The 17,646-nt window shown below is 59.5% G+C and overlaps 1 protein-coding gene across 1 annotated transcript; it reads right to left on the bottom strand.

Annotated features, from left to right (window-relative positions):
• Positions 1-984: 984 nt before the first annotated feature.
• SLC11A2 (solute carrier family 11 member 2) lies at positions 985-17,223 on the bottom strand (the record flags this gene model as incomplete). The annotated part of the gene is made up of 16 exons (XM_079547729.1): positions 985-1,075; positions 4,648-4,701; positions 5,217-5,370; positions 5,468-5,541; positions 7,132-7,281; positions 8,360-8,479; positions 9,000-9,086; positions 9,202-9,360; positions 10,165-10,320; positions 10,637-10,704; positions 11,297-11,367; positions 11,467-11,573; positions 13,056-13,175; positions 14,967-15,092; positions 16,196-16,326; positions 17,187-17,223. The coding sequence occupies 16 exons, from the start codon at positions 17,221-17,223 to the stop codon at positions 998-1,000; spliced, it is 1,692 nt and encodes a 563-aa protein (XP_079403855.1). The 3' UTR covers positions 985-997.
• Positions 17,224-17,646: the final 423 nt, after the last annotated feature.

Here is a 17,646-nt window from a genome sequence, read left to right as displayed (position 1 = left end):
CCCAGTGCCACCCCAACGCAATGCTGGTGCCATCCCAATATCATCCCAATGCCACCCCAACGCCATTGTGGTGCCACCCCAGTGCCACCCTGTGTTATTCTAGTTCCACTCTGCTGCCATCCCAGTTCCATCCCAACGTCATCATAGTGCCACTCCAATGCCACCCCAACGCCATTCTGGTTCCATCCCAGTGCTACCCCAATGTTATTCTGGTCCCAGTTCCATCCCATTGCCATTGCGGTGCCACCCCAGTGCCATCCCTGTGTCATCCTGGCACCATTTTGATCCCATTTTGGTTCCATCCCAATACCACCCCAATGCCATTCCAGTTCCATCCCAACACCATTCTGGTTCCATCCCAGTGCCACCCCTGTGTTATTATGGTGCCACCCCAGTTCCATCCCAACGTCATCATGGTGCCACTCCAATGCCATCCCAGTTCCGTCCCAACATCATTCTGGTTCCATCCCAGTGCAGCCCCTGTGTTATTCTGGTACCACTTTGGTGCCATCCCAATGCCACCCCAACACAATTCTGGTGCCATCTCAATGTTATCGCAGTGCCACCCCAACGCCATTCGGGTTCCATCCCAGTGCCATCCCTGTGTTACTCTGGTCCGATTTTGATGCCATCCTGGTTCCATTCCAATGCCACCCCAACACAATTCTGGTGCCATCCCAATACCATCCCAATGCCACCCCAACGCCATTGTGGTGCCACCCCAGTGCCATCCCTGTGTTATTCTGGTCCCATTTTGGTGCCATTCTGGTGCCATTCCAATACCATCCCCATGCCATCCCAGTTCCGTCCCAAAGCCATTCTGGTGCCACCCCAATGCCACCCCAACATCATCATGGTGCCACCCCAACGCCATTCTGGTTCCATCCCAGCGCCACCCCTGTGTTATTCTGGTGCCATTTTGGTGCCATCCCAACGCCGTTTGTTTCCATCCCGGTTCCGTGGTGGCACTGCTCCCATCTCCAGCTCCCATCCCACATCACCGCGTCACCGCCGCCTCCACGCCGATGTTGTTGAGGAGGAAGAGCTCCGGGCGCGCAGCGAAGGCCCAGCAGCGCTGTGGGGGGGGAAGGGGAGACCATCAGCACTGCCCCCAAAAATGGGACCAGAGCAACAGCAGCACCGAGCTGCACGCCTTGCCCCAAATCCGTGTGTGTGTGTGTGTGTGTGTGTGTGTGTGTTGTCACACCCAACGTGGCACTGTTGCACCCAACGCAGTGTTGTCACACCCAACGCATTGCTCTCACACTCAACATGGTGTTGTCACACCCAATGTCTTGTTGTCACACTCAGTGTGGTGCTGTCACACCCAACGTGGCACTGTTACACCCAGCGCAGTGTTGCTATCACACTCAACATGGTGTCATCACACCCACCATGGTGTTGTCACACCCAATGTGGCACTGTTACCCCCAGTGCAGCGTTGTCACACCCAACATAGCATCATCACAGCCGATGTAACCTTGTCACACCCAACCCGGTGTTGTCACACCCCATCGAGCACCGTTAAACTCAGTGCAGTGTTCTTACACCCAACATGGGTTTGTCACAGCCAACACAACACTGCCACATCCAATGTGATGCTGTCACACCCAACGCAGTGTTGCCACACCCAATGGAAGTTTGTCCTACCCAGCACAGTGTTGTCACACCCAGCACAGCACTGTTACACCCACTGTGGTGTTTCCACACCCAACGCAGCACTGTTGCACCCAACACGGCGTCATTACACTCCACGCGTTGTCAATCCCAGTGTAGTGTTGTCACACCCAATGGGTTGCTGCCAACCCCCAATGTAGCACCGTTACACCCAACGTGGGGTTTTCACACCTGACATCGCACTGTTACACCCAATGCAGCACTGTTACACCCAATGCAGCGTTGTTACACCCAATGCAGCACTGTTACACCCAATGCAGCGTTGTTACACCCAATGCAGCACTGTTACACCCAATGCAGCGTTGTTACACCCAATGCAGCGTTGTTACACCCAATGCAGCGTTGTTACACCCAATGCAGCACTGTTACACCCAATGCAGCGTTGTTACACCCAATGTAGCACTGTTACACCCAATGCAGCGTTGTTACACCCAATGCAGCACTGTTACACCCAATGCAGCGTTGTTACACCCAATGCAGCACTGTTACACCCAACATGGTGTCATCACACTCAACACAGCACTGTCACACCAACGCAGTGTTGGCGCACCCAACGCAGCACTGCTGCACCCGACACAGTGTCATTACACCTCATGCAGTGTTGTCACACCCAACATAGCACTGTCACACCCAATGCAGAGTTGTTACACCCAATGTAGCACTGTTACACCCAGCACGCTGTCACCACACCCCACACGGTGTTGTCACACCTGAGGCACCATTGCTACACCCAATGCAGGACTGCGGCACGTGGCACAGCATTGTCACATGCGACGCAGTGTTGTCACACAGCGCAGTGTTGTCACACCCAGTGCAGCACTGCTACACCTGACACAGAGTCACGGCGCCACACCTGACGCAGCCCTGTTGCACCCAGTGGAGTTTTGTCGCACCCAACACAGTGTCGGCGCATCCAACACAGCGCTGTTACACCCAACAGGGCGCCGTTACACCCGACGTTCTGTTGTCACACCCAACATATCATCGTTACACCGCACACGGCGCTGTCACAGTTACACTCAGTGTAGCACTGTTACACCCGACACAGCAGTGCTGCCACACCTGACACGGCGCCATTGCACCCAGGGCAGTGTTGTCTCGCTCCACGTAGCGTTGTTACACCGTTGTTACACCCAGTGTAGGACTGTCACACCCAACACAGCACTGTTACACCCAACATGTTGCTGTCACCCCCAATACAGCACTGCTGCACCCAACACAGCGCCGTTACACTCAGAGTAGCATTGTCACACCCAGCATGGTGTTCTCCCGCCCAACACCCCCAACGCAGTGTTGCCACACCCAATGGAGGTTTGTCCCACCCAGCACGGTGTTGTCACTCCCAGCACAGCACTGTTGCACCCACTGTGATGCTTCCACACCCGACACAGCATTGTCACACCCAACGCAGCACTGCTGCACCCAACATGGTGTCATTACACTCCATGCGTTGTCAATCCCAGAGCACTGTTGTCACACCCAATGGGTTGCTGCCAACCCCCAATGTAGCACCGTTACACCCAACGTGGGGTTTTCACACCCAACATAGCATTGTTACACCCGATGCAGCGTTGTTACACCCAGCAAAGCACTGTTAACACCCAACATGGTGATGTTACACCCGATGTAGTGTTGTCACCCCCAACATATCGTTGTTACACCCAACATGGTGCCATTACACCCAACGTGGCACTGTTACACCCAACGTAGTGTTGTCACACCCAACACAGTGCCGCTACACCCTATGCAGCGTTGTCACACCCAGCGCAGCACTGTCACACCCGATGTGGTTCTGTCACACCCCACAGTGTTCTCACACCCCATGAGGCACCGTCACCCCCAACCTCACACAGTTACACCCCACGCAGTGTGCTCACACCCCACGCAGTGTGCTCACACCCCATGGAGAACCGTCACACCTGACGCACTGTAATCACACCCAACGTGGCACTGTTAGAGCTGATGGAGCGTTGTTACACCCAACACAGCGTCATCACACCCGACGCAGTGTTGTCACAGCCGATGCAGACTCGTTACACCCAAAGGAGTGTTGTTACAACCGACGCGGTGTTGTCACACCCGACGTAGCATCGTTACACCCGACGGAGTCTCATCAAACCCGACGCAGTGCTGTCACACCCGATGGAGCGCTGTTACAGCCAACGCAGTGCTGTCACACCCAACACAGCGTTGGTGCACCTGAGGTAGTGTTGTCACACCTGATGGAGTGTTGTCACACCCGACACAGCATTATTACACCTGATGGAGCGCTGTCACACCCGGCGCAGCACTGTCACAGCCCACGTAGCGTTGTCACACTCAACATAGTGTTGTCACACCCGATGCAGCGTTGTCAAACCCGATGGAGTGTCGTCACAGCCCACGTAGTGTTGTCACACCTGATGCAGCGTTGTCACACATGACGTAGTGTTGTTGTTGTCACACCCGACGTAGTGTTGTTGTCATACGCCACGTAGTGTTGTTGTTGTCACACTCGACGTAGTGTTGTTGTCGTCACACCCAACCTCATGTTGTCACAACCAACGCAGTGTTGTCACCCCGCCATGTCGGTGCCGCACAGCAGTGCCACAGTTCAGTGTCACGCGTTGGTTTGTGTGTGCAAACGTTGTTGGTGGTGCTCAGTGCCCGGGGAGGGCGCACACACACACACACACAGACACACACACACACTCAGGAATGTACACACATGATGACACACACAGAGGGGGAACGCACACAGGGGTGCACACACACAGGGCTCACACACACAGGGCTCACACACACAGGGCTCACACACACACGGCTCACACACACACAGCTCACACACACACACACAGCTCACACACACACAGCTCACACACACACACACACGCAGACCCGTGCTGTCACACTCGCACACGCGCGCTGCGGGCGCTACTTGCCGCCGTGCGCAGGGCTGGGCTCGGGCAGCAGGCTGCGCGTGACGCTTACCGTGCTGCCGCAGGACAGCGCCGAGGCCCCCAGCGCGATCAGACACAGCCAGGTCTGCAACGACAGCAGGACGGAGCCTCACATCCCTCCTGCCCCACGTGTGCTCCTTCCTGCCCCACGTGTGCTCCTTCCCGCCCCATTTGCCCCTTTCTGCCCCACATGCACTCCTTCCTGCCCCATGTGCCCCTTCCTGCCCCACATGTGCTCCTTTCAGCCCCATGCACTCCTTCCTGCTCCACATGTGCCCCTTCCTGCCCCATATATCCTCCTTACTGCCCCATATATCCTCCTTCCTGCCCCATGTGTTGCTCCCTGCCCCACATGTGCTCCTTCCTGCCCCAAATGTGCTCCTTCCTGCCCCCCACCTTGCTTCCTGCCCCCCATGCAGGACCCCCAAGCACAATCATCCTGTGGTTCTCTGACCTTCAAGGACCCTTCCATCCCAACCACCCATGGCTCTTTGGCCTTTCAGGACCTTCTCAACCCAACCACCCCATGGCTCTCCAACCTGTCAGGATCCTCCCAACCCAACCACCCCTCAGTTCTACAATCTTGCAGGACCCGCTCACCAGGTACGCGACAAAGGCCAGGTAGACGATGCTGAGGATGGCCGCGCCGACGTAGAGCCCCACGTGGTTCAGCGCCATCACGTAGGCCACCACGAAGTACATGTTGATGCTGCACACCAGCAGGATGACGGCGCCTCCACCAATCTTCCAGAACCTGCCGGCGGCATGAGCTGAGCACAGACCCCCTCCCTCCCCTCCAGACCCTTTTTGGGCCTCTCCGGACCCCCCAGCCACCCCCTCATCGTACTCACAGCCCGTTGGCGAAGTCGTTCATGACGCTGGGCAGGCTGGTGAAGGTCAGCACTGGGATGAGGGCAAATGGGAGCTGAGATGGAAGGAGGAGGGGTGAGGAGGGGAGTCCATGCGACCACTGAGGGTGCTGTGATGCAGAGAAAGGGATTTCTCCTCTATGGGAAAAGTGTGGGGCCGTGGAGCGGGGAGGGTTGGGCTGAGGGACGTGGTGACCACAGAGCTCCATCCCAGCACAGGGAGCTGACGCCCACATTGCCAGTGCCCCATCGTGCTGCCAGCACCCCGTGCAGATCCACCACAGTCTCCCCTTCTTTGTGGCTCAGCCATCCCCCCCACCCCATCGCTAAGGGTCAGGATGATGAGTGGATTCCCACCCCCTCTGCATGACAGTCGCTCCTCTCATCCCATCACTGTGCAGCCGGGTGACAAGCGCACTCCTGTCCCCGGCTCCACGTTACAGCTTCTGCCCCTTCTCCCATCTCAGTGCACTCAGATTTGCTGGTTCCTGTCCCTTCCTTTGCGTTACAGCTGCTCCCCTTCGTCTCATCTCACCCCGTGTCTGGCTGACAAGCAGATTCCCACCCCCTCCTCCACGCTACAGCCCTGCAACAGACAGGCAGATGGAGGCCACTGACACGTCACCTTCCAGGACCCTTCCATCCCAACCATCCCGTGGCTCTGTGACCTTCCAGGACCCTTCCATTCCAACCATCCTATGGCTTTATGATCTGCAAGGACCTTCCAAACCCCACCACCTCATGGTGCTGTGATCTTTCAGGCCCCTTCCAACCCAACCACCCCATCGTTCAAGGACCTTTAAGGACACTTCCATCCCAACGATCCCACATCACTCTGTGTCCAGGTGACCAATGGGCTCCTGTCCCCTGCTCTGCACTGCAGCTGGTCCCCATCATCCCATCGCTGTGCATCCAGTTGACGAATGGATTCCTGTCCCCTCTCCCACACTGCATCCATTCCCCCTCATCCCATCACTCCACGTCTGGGTGACAACGTCTTCCTGTCCCCTCCTCCACATCACAGCCATTCCCTTTTGTGTCCCATCACTGCCGGGTGACAAGCAGACCCCTGCTGGCTCCCACAGGGACAGAGCAGAGGCAGCCAACCCCCACCCCGCCCCACTGATAGAAGCTGGGATCGGGGCAGCCTTCCCCCACGTGCCCCACTCTGCAGGAAGGAATCCCAAAGGAAGCGATGGGATGTCAGGGGGAAATTTGGATGGCAGGGAAGTTCTGTGCTCGTTCAGCATGGAGAAGAGAAGGCTGGGGGTGAGCTCAGTGCAGCCAGCAGTGCCTGAAAGGGAGCCTGCAGCCAGGAGGGGAGGCAGCTCTGTGAAAGGGGAGATGGCAGCAGGACGAGGGGAAATGAAGCTGAGGGAGGGCAGATGGAGGTTGGATGTCAGGGAAGTTGTGTGCTGTGAGAGCGGTGAGGGGCTGAACAGCTGCCCAGAGAGGCTGCGATGCCCCGTCCATCCCTGGAGGTGTTGGAGGCCAGGCTGGATGGGGCCCTGGGCAGCCTGGGCTGCTGTGAAATGGGGAGGTTGGTGGCCCTGCATTGGTGGGGTTGGAGCTCCGTGCTCCTTGAGCTCCCTCCCAACCCAACCGTCCTGTGACTCTGTGGATGCGCTGCAGAGCCCCCGGCCCACCTGCAGGCTCATGAGCACGTTGAGGAAGTCGTTCATCCCCGTCAGGTGCTCCACGTCCTGGAAGATGGCCACAAAGAGGGTGGGGGTGATGGCGATGGAGCGCGTCAGCAGCACGCGGGCAAAGCGCGACCAGCGCAGGTTGAGGAAGCCCTGAGGGAGGAGAAGGGTGGTGATGATGGGGGTGATGGGGGGCAAAGGGGGGTGATGGGGGTAAGGGGGTAGAGGAGATGTGGGGAGATGGGGAACGGTGAGCAGAGGGGAGCATGAGGGGAGAAGAGAACTTGGAGGTAAGGCTGGAGAGCAGAAGAGAGGAGAAGAGGGTGCAGGAAAGGCAGGAGCGGAGTGGAAGAGGAGAAGATAGAAGTGAGATAAAAGAGGAGGAGAACTGAGAGGAGGATGAGAAGATGCAGATAGAGAGAAGAGCAGAAGAGCAGCAGAAGCGGACACACATGGGGCGGGAGAAGGAGGAGAAGAGCAGAAGGGGAAAAGAAGGGATACAACCAGAGAGAAGAAGAGGAGAGGATACAGGAAAGGCCAGGGAGCAGAAGAGGGAAAGAAGGGATGCAACCATTATATAGGAGTAGACTGGGAGAGGAGGAGAGCTGAGAGGAAGACGAGGAGATACAGAGAGAGGGGAGAGCAGAAGAGCAGCAGAGGAGGACACACAAGGAAGAGGAAAAGAAGGGACACAAGCCAGAGAGAAGAGGAGAGGATACAGGAGAGACCAAGGAGCAGAAGAGGAAAAGAGGATAAAGGAAATACAGAATAGAAGGGGAAGAGGTGATAGGAGGCTGGGGAGATAAAGGTAAGAAAGAGGAGCTGCAGAGCAGAACACAGTAGGGCAAGTGAAGGAGAAAAGAAAGGAAATAACCCAGAAAGAGGAGGAGAAAAGGAGAAGAGAGGATACAAGAAAGACAAAAGAGGAGCAGAGTGGAAGAGGAGAGGGGAAGAAAGAAGGGGAGGAGAGCTGAGAGGAAGATGAGGAGATACAGAGAGAGGAGAGCAGAAGAGCAGCAGAGGACACACATGGGGCAGGTGAGGGAGAACAGGAGGGGAAAAGAAGGGATACAACCCAGAGAGGAGAGGAAGAGGAGAGAATGCAGGAATGGCAGAAGAGGAGCAGAGTGGAAAGGAGACACTCCAGGACAGACAGAGGGAGGAGAAAAAGAGAGGAAAAGGTTCAGAGGGAAAAGCAGAAGTGAAGGGGGAGGAAAGCAGAGGGCAGCACCTCCATGACGAACTGCCCTGAGTACGTCCCGGTCATGGTGGAGCTCTGCCCAGCCGCCAGGATCCCAATGGCCCAAATGTAGAGAGCAGCTGGGCCAAAGTAACAGCCCAGCACTGCGCCCTGCAACAGACAGACAGATGGACGCCACTGACACGTGGCCTTCCAGGACCCTTCCATCCCAACCACCCCATGGTTCTGTGATCTTTAAGGACCCTTCCATTCCAACCATCCTATGGCTCTATGATCTGCAAGGACCCTCCAAACCCAACCACCTCACGGTGCTGTGATCTTTCAGGCCCCTTCCAACCCAACCACCCCATCGTTCAATGACCTTTAAGAACACTGCCATCCCAACAATCCCACGGCTCTTCAATCTTTTAGCACCCATCCAACCCAACCATCCCACAGTCCTGTGATCTTCAAAGAGCCTTGCAGCTATCAGAGCTGGGGCTGTGCTATCAGAGCTGGGGGCTGTTATCAGAACTGCGGGCTGTTATCAGAGCTGGGGGCTGTGCTATCAGAGCTGGGGGCCGTTATCAGAACTGCGGGCTGTTATCAGAACTGGGGGTTGTGCTATCAGAGCTGGGGGCTGTTATCAGCAGCACAGCCCATTATCAGCAGTGCTATCAGAGCTCCTCACCCCTTTGTAGATGTCCACCTCCAGCGTGGTGTTGTCGCTCGGGAACAGCCCTGTGTGGGCACTGCTGGCGTTGGCACAAACCTCGTGCTGCAATGAGACTCCAAGCGCTGCTGGGGGGCATCGAGAACCCCGCTCTGTCCTCCCAGCTCAGCCCAGTGCCTCCCTCCCCCCCCCAAATCCCTTCCCCCAGCCCCCAACTCACCACATCCATGTTGGTTTTCCCATAGAAAGCCTCGGCGAAGACAGAGACGACAAAGACGTTGATGATGAAGGAGACGAAGAGCGCAATGCACGACTCAGCAAAGAAGTATTTGTTGGCCTCACGCACCTCCCGCGGGTTGGAGCGATTCACCTGGCGGGACTGCAAGGGGGGGGGCAACGGGAATGCACCCATGGGTGCACAGAGGGGGAGAGTGCAGGGCATGGGGGTGCAGGGTCAGGGGGTGCAGGGTGAGGGTGCAAAATGAGGGTGCAAAGTGGGGGATGCACAGAGTGTGAGTTGCACACGGGGGGCTAGTGGGGGTGCAAAGTGTGGGGGTGCTGTGAGAGGGTGCAAAGTGGGGCGATGCACAGGGTGGAGGTGCACAGAAGGGGGTTGCAAGTGTGAGGGGGCACAGAGAGGGTTTGCATGGAATGAGGGTGTGCAGAGGGGGGGTGCAAAGTGTGGGGGTGCACAGGGAGGGGGTGCAGAATGAGGGTGCACGGAGTGAGCTGTGAGAGTGCAAAGTGTGAGGGTGCCAAGTGTAAGGGGAGCACAGAGAGGGTGTGCACAGAGTGGGGGTGCACAATGAAGGTGCACGGGGGGGGTGCAAAGTGTCGGGGTGCAGGGCATGGGGGTGCAGAATGAGGGTGCAGAGTGAGCTGTGAGGGTGCAAAGTGTGGGGGTGCAAAGTGTGGGGGTGCACAGTGTGGGGTGCACAGTAGGTGCTGTGTGAGGGTGCAAAGCATGGGGGTGCACAATGAGGGCGCACAGAGGGGGGGTGCACAGTGAGCCCTGCCCCCATGCATGAGGTCGCTGCTGGGTGCAGCTGCAGCTTTGCCTGCATGGACCCCAGCACCATGGGGAGATGCTGCACAGCGCTGACCTGCAGAGCTCACGGCTGTGAGCTTCCAACCCTGCTGCAGCACGGCTGCTTATTGCAGGGCTGCTTATTGCCGGGCTCACCTTGACCAGGGCGGAGTGCAGGTACATGTTGTGGGGCATGATGACGGCCCCCACGATGCCCACAGCCTGTTCCAGCTGTGGGGTGCCGCAGCCCCGGCACCCAGGAACAAACAGCCCCTGCAGCACCTGCTTCTGGTTCGGCTTCACCGTCACGTACTGAGGGAAAAAAGCAATGCTGGGCTCAGCTCTGTGCTCAGCTCTGTGCTCAGCCCTGTCCCCAGCTCTGTTCACAGATCTGTCCCCACCTCTGTGCCCACCCCTGTGCCCACCCCTGTCACCACCTCTGTCCCCACCTCTGTGCCCAGCTCTGTGCCCACCCCTTTTCTCAGCCCTGTCCCCAGCCCAGCCCAGCTCCGCACAGCAGACCCCCCTTTGTGATGCAGGGACTCTCCATGCTGTGCTCTCCCATCCCAGCTCGGTTTGGGCTCTGTGGCTGCACAGCACGCCCTGCCCCCCCAGCAGCACCCAGTACCTCATATCCGAAGGTCAGCGCCATGATGGTGATCAGGAAACCAAAGAACGCCTCCAGCTTCCTCAAACCTGCACGGGCAGCACCAGGCTCAGTGTGCCGCTCACTGCTGGACCCACCTCCAGACCCCAGCATCCACCACAACGCCATGGCACCCACCACCCAACCCCAGCATCCACTTCCAGACCCCAGAATCCACTCCCAGACCCCAGCATCTCCCATCCCCAGATCCCATATTCACTCCCAGACCCCAGCATCCCCCACCAGACCCCAATATCCATTCTCAGATCCCCATCCCCAGACCCCAGTATCCACCCCCAGATCCATCTCCAGACCCCAGTACCCCCCTCACCAGACCCCAACATCCAACACCAGATGCCGGCATCCCCCCCATACCCAAGTATCCACCCCCATACTCCAGTATCCATCCCCAGACCCCATTATCCACCCCCAGACCCCAGTATTCCCCACCAGACCCCGCATCCACTCCCAGACCCCATTATCCACCCCAGACCTTAGCATCCCCCACCAGACCCCAGCATCCACCCCCACGCCCGTTTCCACCCTCCGACCCCAGTCTCCAACCCCAGCCCCCAGTATCCACCCCACACCCCACTACCTCCCACCACATCCCAGTATCCCCCCCCCCCAGCCCCCACTAACCGTATTTATCCAGGAAGAGGAAGACGAAGGTGTCGGCGATGGTGATGAGCACTCCGCCCCACAGTGGGATCCTGAGGGTGGGTGTGGGTGTCAACAGAGGTGCCAACCCCCCCAGAATCGGCCCCATCTCCCCCCCCACAATGAGGACCCCCCCCCCCCCCCCCACTCACTTCCCCACCGACAGCAGGTTGATGGCGATGGCTGAGCCGATGACCTCCTGCATGTCAGAGCCGATGATGGCGAGCTCCACCATCAGCCACAGGATGATCCGAGGCACCTGGGGGGGGACAGGGGGAAAAAACACTGCTGAGGAGGGGCAGAAGGTGGGGAGAGAGGGGTGAGCTGTGCCACGAAGCACTGGGGTGGGGGGATGGTGGAGGGCAGGCTGTGAATGGTGCCACGCAGTCCCGGGAAGGGGGAGAAGGAGGGGTGGGCTGGGAGTGAATCCATGCAGCCGTGGGGAGGGGGAGAACATGAGGGGTGGGCCATGAGCAGCGCCCTGCAGACCTGGGGAAGGGGAGAAGGGGAGAGGGTCCAGTATGAAATGGGGAGGTTGGTGGCCCTGTGTGTGGCAGGTTGGAGCTTCATGATCCTTGAGGTCCCTTCCAACTCTGGCCACTCTGTGATTCTGTGATTCTGAGAGGGGTGGGCTCTGTGCGGAGCCATGCAGCCTTGGGGGGGAGGAGATGGTGAGGGGTGGGCAGCAGGGGGGGCCCTGCAGCCATGGGGAGGGGGGGGAAGATGAAGGGTGGGCTGTGAGCAGCGCCCTGAAGTCACGGGGAGGAGGAGGAGAGAGGTGAGCTGTTAGAGATGCCATGCAGCCATGGGGGGGAGGAGAAGGTGAGGGGTGGGCAGTGGGGGGTGCCATGCAGCCATGGCAGGGGGGGGGGTGGCGAAGGGTGGGCTATGAGAGGTGCCATGCAGCTGTGAGATGGGGGAACATGAAGGCTGGGCTGTGAGCAGTGCCCTGCAGTCCTGGAGAGGGGGAGAAGGTGAAGGGTGGGAGTAGTAGAGTGGTGCCATGCAGCCATGGGGAGGGGGGGAAGACGAGGGGTGGGCTGTGAGCGGTGCCATGCAGTCCTGGGGAAGGGGGAACACATGGAGTGGAGCATGGAGCTCCACATGGAGCTCTGTGAGCAGAGCCTTGCAGCCATGGGGAGGGAGAGAAGGAGGGGGGTGGGCTGTGAGTGGTGCCATGCAGCCATGTGGGGAGGAGAAGGTGAGGGGTGGGCAGCGGGGGGGGCCCTGCAGCCATGGGGAGGGGGAGGAAGATGAGGGGTGGGTTAGGTGGGTGAGGGTTAGGGTTAGGGTTAGGGTTAGGGTTAGGGTTAGGGTTAGGGTTAGGGTTAGGGTTAGGGTTAGGGTTAGGGTTAGGGTTAGGTGAGTGGCCATGAAGCCATGGGGAGGGGGAGATGAGGGCTGAGCTGTGAGTGGTGCCATGCAGTTCTGGTGAGGGGGAGCACATGGGGTGGGCTGTGAGCAGAGCCTTGCAGCCATGGGGAGGGGGAGAAAAAGAGGGGTGGGCGGTGAGCAGTGGCATGCAGCCATGAGATGGGAGGCGTGGTGAAGAGCGGGCAGCGAGGGGTGCCCTGTAGCCATGGGGGGGGGGGGGGGGGGGAAGACAAGGGATGGGCTGTGAGCAGCGCCCTGCAGGTCTGGGGAAGGGGAGGAGGGGGGTGGGCTGTGATCGGAGCCCTGCAGCCGTACGGAGGGGGACCAGGAGGTCAGAGCAGTGCCCCCCACCCCCCTCCCCACTCACCCTGTGGTACTGGCGATGGCAGACCTCAGCCAGGTGCAGCCCCGTCACCACGCCGAGCCGCGCCGCCAGGCGCTGCAGCAGCAGCCCGATCACCGTGGCCAACAGCAGCACCCAGAGCAGCTGCAGGGACAGGAGGGGGGCGAAGGGCTGAGTGCCGCCCGGGGACCACGAAGCAGAAGTGGTGGAGCTCAGTGCAGCCATGGATCACAGCAGAAACGGCTGAGCTCCTCACGGATCACAGGACGCCCCACCAGCGCAGCTCTGCGCTGCTCCGCACCCCGCATCCTGATCATCCCAACCCCAGCCCCTCCTGTCCCCTTGCCCTGACCCCAAACCCTTCTACCCTAACCATAAACCCTCCTGCCCTGACCCTAAATCTTTCTACCCTGACCCCAAACCTTTCCAAACCGACCCTAAACCTTCCTGCCCTGACCCCAAACCCTCCCCAACCTTAAACCCTTCTACCCCAACCCTGTGTCCTCCTCTCCCAAGCCTAACCTTTGGATCTTGACCCTAAATCCTCCTGCCCTGTCCCTACCCCTCCTCCTGCCCCAACCTTAAAGCCTTCTTTCTTAACCCCAAACCCTCCTGCCCTGACCCCATACTTTCCTGCCCCCTCCCTAACCCCTCCTGCCCTGCCCTTAAATCTCTCCACCCCGACCCCAAATCTTTCAATCCTGATCCTAAACCCTTTTTCCCCAACCCTAACCCTCCCGTCCCAACCCCAAAGTTTTCTACCCTGACCCAAACCTTTCTGCCCTGACCCCAAACCCTCTTACCCTGACCCTAAATCCTCCTGCCCTGACCCCAAATTCTCCTGCCTCATCCGTAGCCCTTTCTGCCCCGACCCTAAATACTCCTGCCCTGACTCTACCTTTTCTGTCCTGACCCCAAAACTTCCTATCCTGTCCCTTCCCTTCTTGCCCAGACCCCAAACCCTTCTACCCTAACCATAAACCCGCCTGCCCTGACCCTAAATCTTTCTACCCTGACCCTAAACCTTACCAACCTAACCCTAAACCCTCCTGCCCCAACCCCAAACCCTCCTGCCCTGCCCTTAAACCCTTCTACCCCGACCCTAAATCTTTCTGCCCCAACCCCAAATCCTCCAGCCCTGAACTCCAACCCCCAGCCCCAAAACCCTCCTACCCTGATCCTAACATTTCTGCCCTGCCCCAAACCCTCCTACCCTCATCCCAAATCCTCCGGCCCTCACCCCAAACCTTCACCAACTTTAAACCCTTTTACCCCAACCCTAACTTTTCTGCCCTAACCCTAAACCCTTCTACACTGACCCTTTTTGCTCTCACCCCAAACCTTCCTCCCCTGACACCCAACCTTTCTGCTCCTATCCCAAACCCTCCACCCCCAACCCCAAACCTCTCTGCCTCGACCCAAACCCTCCTCCCCTGACCCCAAACCTTTCTGCCCTCACCTCAAACCTCTCTGCCTTGACCCCAAAACCTCCTCCCTTGACTTCAAACCTTTCTGCACCAACCTCAAACCTTTCTGCCCTGATCCCAAACCCTCCTCCCCTGACCCCAAACCTCTCTGCCTTGACCCCAAGTCCTCCTGCCCCTGACCCCAAACCCTCCTTCCTTGAACCCAAACCTTTCTACCCTGACCCCAAACCTTCCTGCCCCGACTCCAAACCCTCCTCCCCTGACCCCAAACCTTTCTGTCTCGACCTCAAAACTTTCTGCTCCTACCCCAAACTCTCCTCCCCTGACCCCAAACCTTTCTACCTCTACCCCAAACCCTCCTGCCCCAACCCCAAACCCTCCTCACCTGACCCCAAACCTCTCTGCCTTGACCCCAAACCTTTCTGCCCCTACCCCAGCCCCTCCTCCCCTTACCAAAGTCCTCCTGCCCCCTCTCCAGCCCCCCCCCACGCCCTCCCCCCATTCAGACCTTGAACCCCGCCACAGCTCCGGACTGCAGGTCGGACTCGATGTTGCCGGGGTCGAGGTAAGCGATGCTCATCAGGAAGCCCGGCCCGGTGAATGCCCACAGCTTTCGGAAACTGAAGCACGAGTGCTGTGCAAGGAGGGGTGGCCCTCAGCCCCAGGGGCACCACAGACCCCCAGGGGCACCACGGAGCCCTGGGAGCACTGTGGACACCCAAGAACAGCGTGGACCCCTGGGAGCAGCACAGACCCCCAGGAGCAGCACGGACCCCCAGGAGCAATGAGGACCCCCAGGAGCACAGAACCACGGACCCCTGGGACCACTGTAGACCCCCAGGAATACTGCAGATACCCAGGAATACTGCAGACCCCCTGGAAGCAGCACAGACCCCCAGGAGCACCATGGACCTGAATGAACAGCATGGACCCCCAGGAGCCCTGCTGACCCCCAGGAGCAATGAGGACTCCCAGGAGCACAGAACCATGGACCCCAGGAGCAGCACAGACCCCTGAGAGCACCAGAGATCTCTAGGAGCTCTGTGGAGCCCTGGGAAGAGCACAGACCCCTGAGAGCAGCGCAGACCTCAGGGAGCACCATGGACCTCCAGGAGGAGCACAGACCCCCAGGAACAGCGCACACCTCTGGGGAGCCACCCCGGACCCTCAGGGTGGGGGTCCCTGCACCCTGGGAGCAGCACGGACCCCCAGAAGCAGCACAGACCCCTGGAAGCAGTGCAGACCCTCAGGAGCACCATGGACCCAAAGGAACAGCATGGACCCCCAGGAGTACTGTAGACCCCCAGGAGCAATGAGGACCCCCAGGAGCACAGAACCATGGACCCCTGGGAGCACCGTAGACCCCCAGGACTACTGCAGACCCCCAGGAGCAGCACAGACCCCTGGAAGCAGCACAGACCCCTGGGAGCACTTTGGACCCTCAGGAGCAGCACAGACCCCCAGGAACAGTGCACAGCTCTGGGGAGCCCCCTGGACCCTCAGGGTGGGGGTCCCTGCACCCTGGGAGCAGCACGGACCCCCAGGAGTAATGAGGACCCCCAGAAACACTGTGGACCCCCGGGAGCAGTGAAGACCCCCACAAGCACCAGGGACCCTGGGAGCAGCACAGCCACCCAAGAAGAGCTCAGACCCCCAGGAGCAGCGTAGATCAGACCCCCAGGAGCAGCACGGACCCCACCCTGGGTGTTGGGGGGGTTTGGGGGACCGCGCACCCACCGTCTCATCCTCGGGGATGGGGATTTTGCTGTCGAAGTAAGTGGTGAAGGGTTCATCCTCCTCCCCCTGCAGCGGCTGCAGCGCGTTCCTGCTGCCCGACACGGAGCCGATGCTCTCGGCGGGGCCGTCCTCTGCGGGGGGGGCACAGAGAGGACGGACGGAGTGAGGGCGGCACGGAGAGCGGTGGCGGGGCGGATCGGGACCCCTAAACCCCCCCCCAACTCCCCCCCCCCCACCACTCACTGCTCTCCGCCATCGCGCTGTGAGCGGCGGAGCGGCACGGAGCGCTTTGCCATTCCGCTCTTGCATCATCGCAGCGGCAGCGCTCCGCCCGCTCCAAACCTCTTCCCTCCACCCCCCCCCCACCTCCATCCACCGCCCAGAGATTTGCACAACGGGGTCACAGAGGAGCCGGTCCGGCTGGTCCGGCAGGGATGGGTGGGCTGCGCTCCCCCCCCGTGACTTGTGGGGCAGAGAGAAACAGGGCAGAGCTGTGGGGCAGAGATGTGGGACAGATATATGGAGCAGAAACGTGGGGCAGAGCTGTGGAGCAGACTTGGGGTAGAGAGAGACATGAGGCAGAGACATGAGCAGAGATGTGGGGCAAAGAGAGCTGTGGGGCAGAGAGAAACAGGGCAGAGCTGTGGGACAGATACGTGGGGCAGAGCTGTGGGGCAGAGATATGGGGCAGAGATGGGACAGAGACATGAGGCAGATAGAAACAGGGCAGAGCTGTGGGACATATATATGGAGCAGAAACGTGGGGCAGAGCTGTGGGGCAGACGTGGGGTAGAGAGAGACATGGGGCAGAGACATGGGCAGAGATGTGGGGCAAAGAGAGCTGTGGGGCAGAGCTGTAGGGCAGAGAGAAACAGGGCAGAACTGTGGGGCAGAGCTGTGGGGCAGATACATGGGGCAGAGATGTGGGGCAGTGCTGTGGAGCAGAGCCCCATTTCTCCCCCCGGACGATCTCAGGCTGAGCTCCACTCACCGCCGGATGCTCTGAGGTCGCTGTAGGGCGGCCCCATGGCTGAGTGCTGCTCTGGGCCCGGGATGGGCTCTAAAGGGGTTCCGTTGGCTGCAGTGAGAGGGGGAAGATCGGTTATGGGGCAGCGGGGGGAGGAAGGGGGTTATGGGGCAGTGAGGGGCGGGGAGCAGCACCTGGCTGTGGCACGAGGTTGTGAAAGCAGGGCTGCAATTTGCTGCCGTGCAAAACACCGCACCCTTATGGGGCACGTGGGGCTGCGCCAGGAGGGCAGCGCCGCAGTGGGAGACCAACGCTGCCAACAACAGCACGACCAACACCGCCAACACCGCGACCAACACTGCAACCAACGCTGCCAACACCGCCAACAACACCGCCAACACCACAACCAACACTGCAACCAACGCTGCCAACACCGCGACCAACACCACAATCGACATTGCAACCAGCACTGCCACCAACACAA

Source organism: Tetrao urogallus (assembly GCF_951394365.1).
Source record: "Tetrao urogallus genome assembly, chromosome: 31".
Lineage (NCBI taxonomy): Eukaryota > Metazoa > Chordata > Aves > Galliformes > Phasianidae > Tetrao > Tetrao urogallus.
Note: the sequence above shows the minus strand (reverse complement) of the source record. Positions and strands in the feature narration are given on the sequence as shown.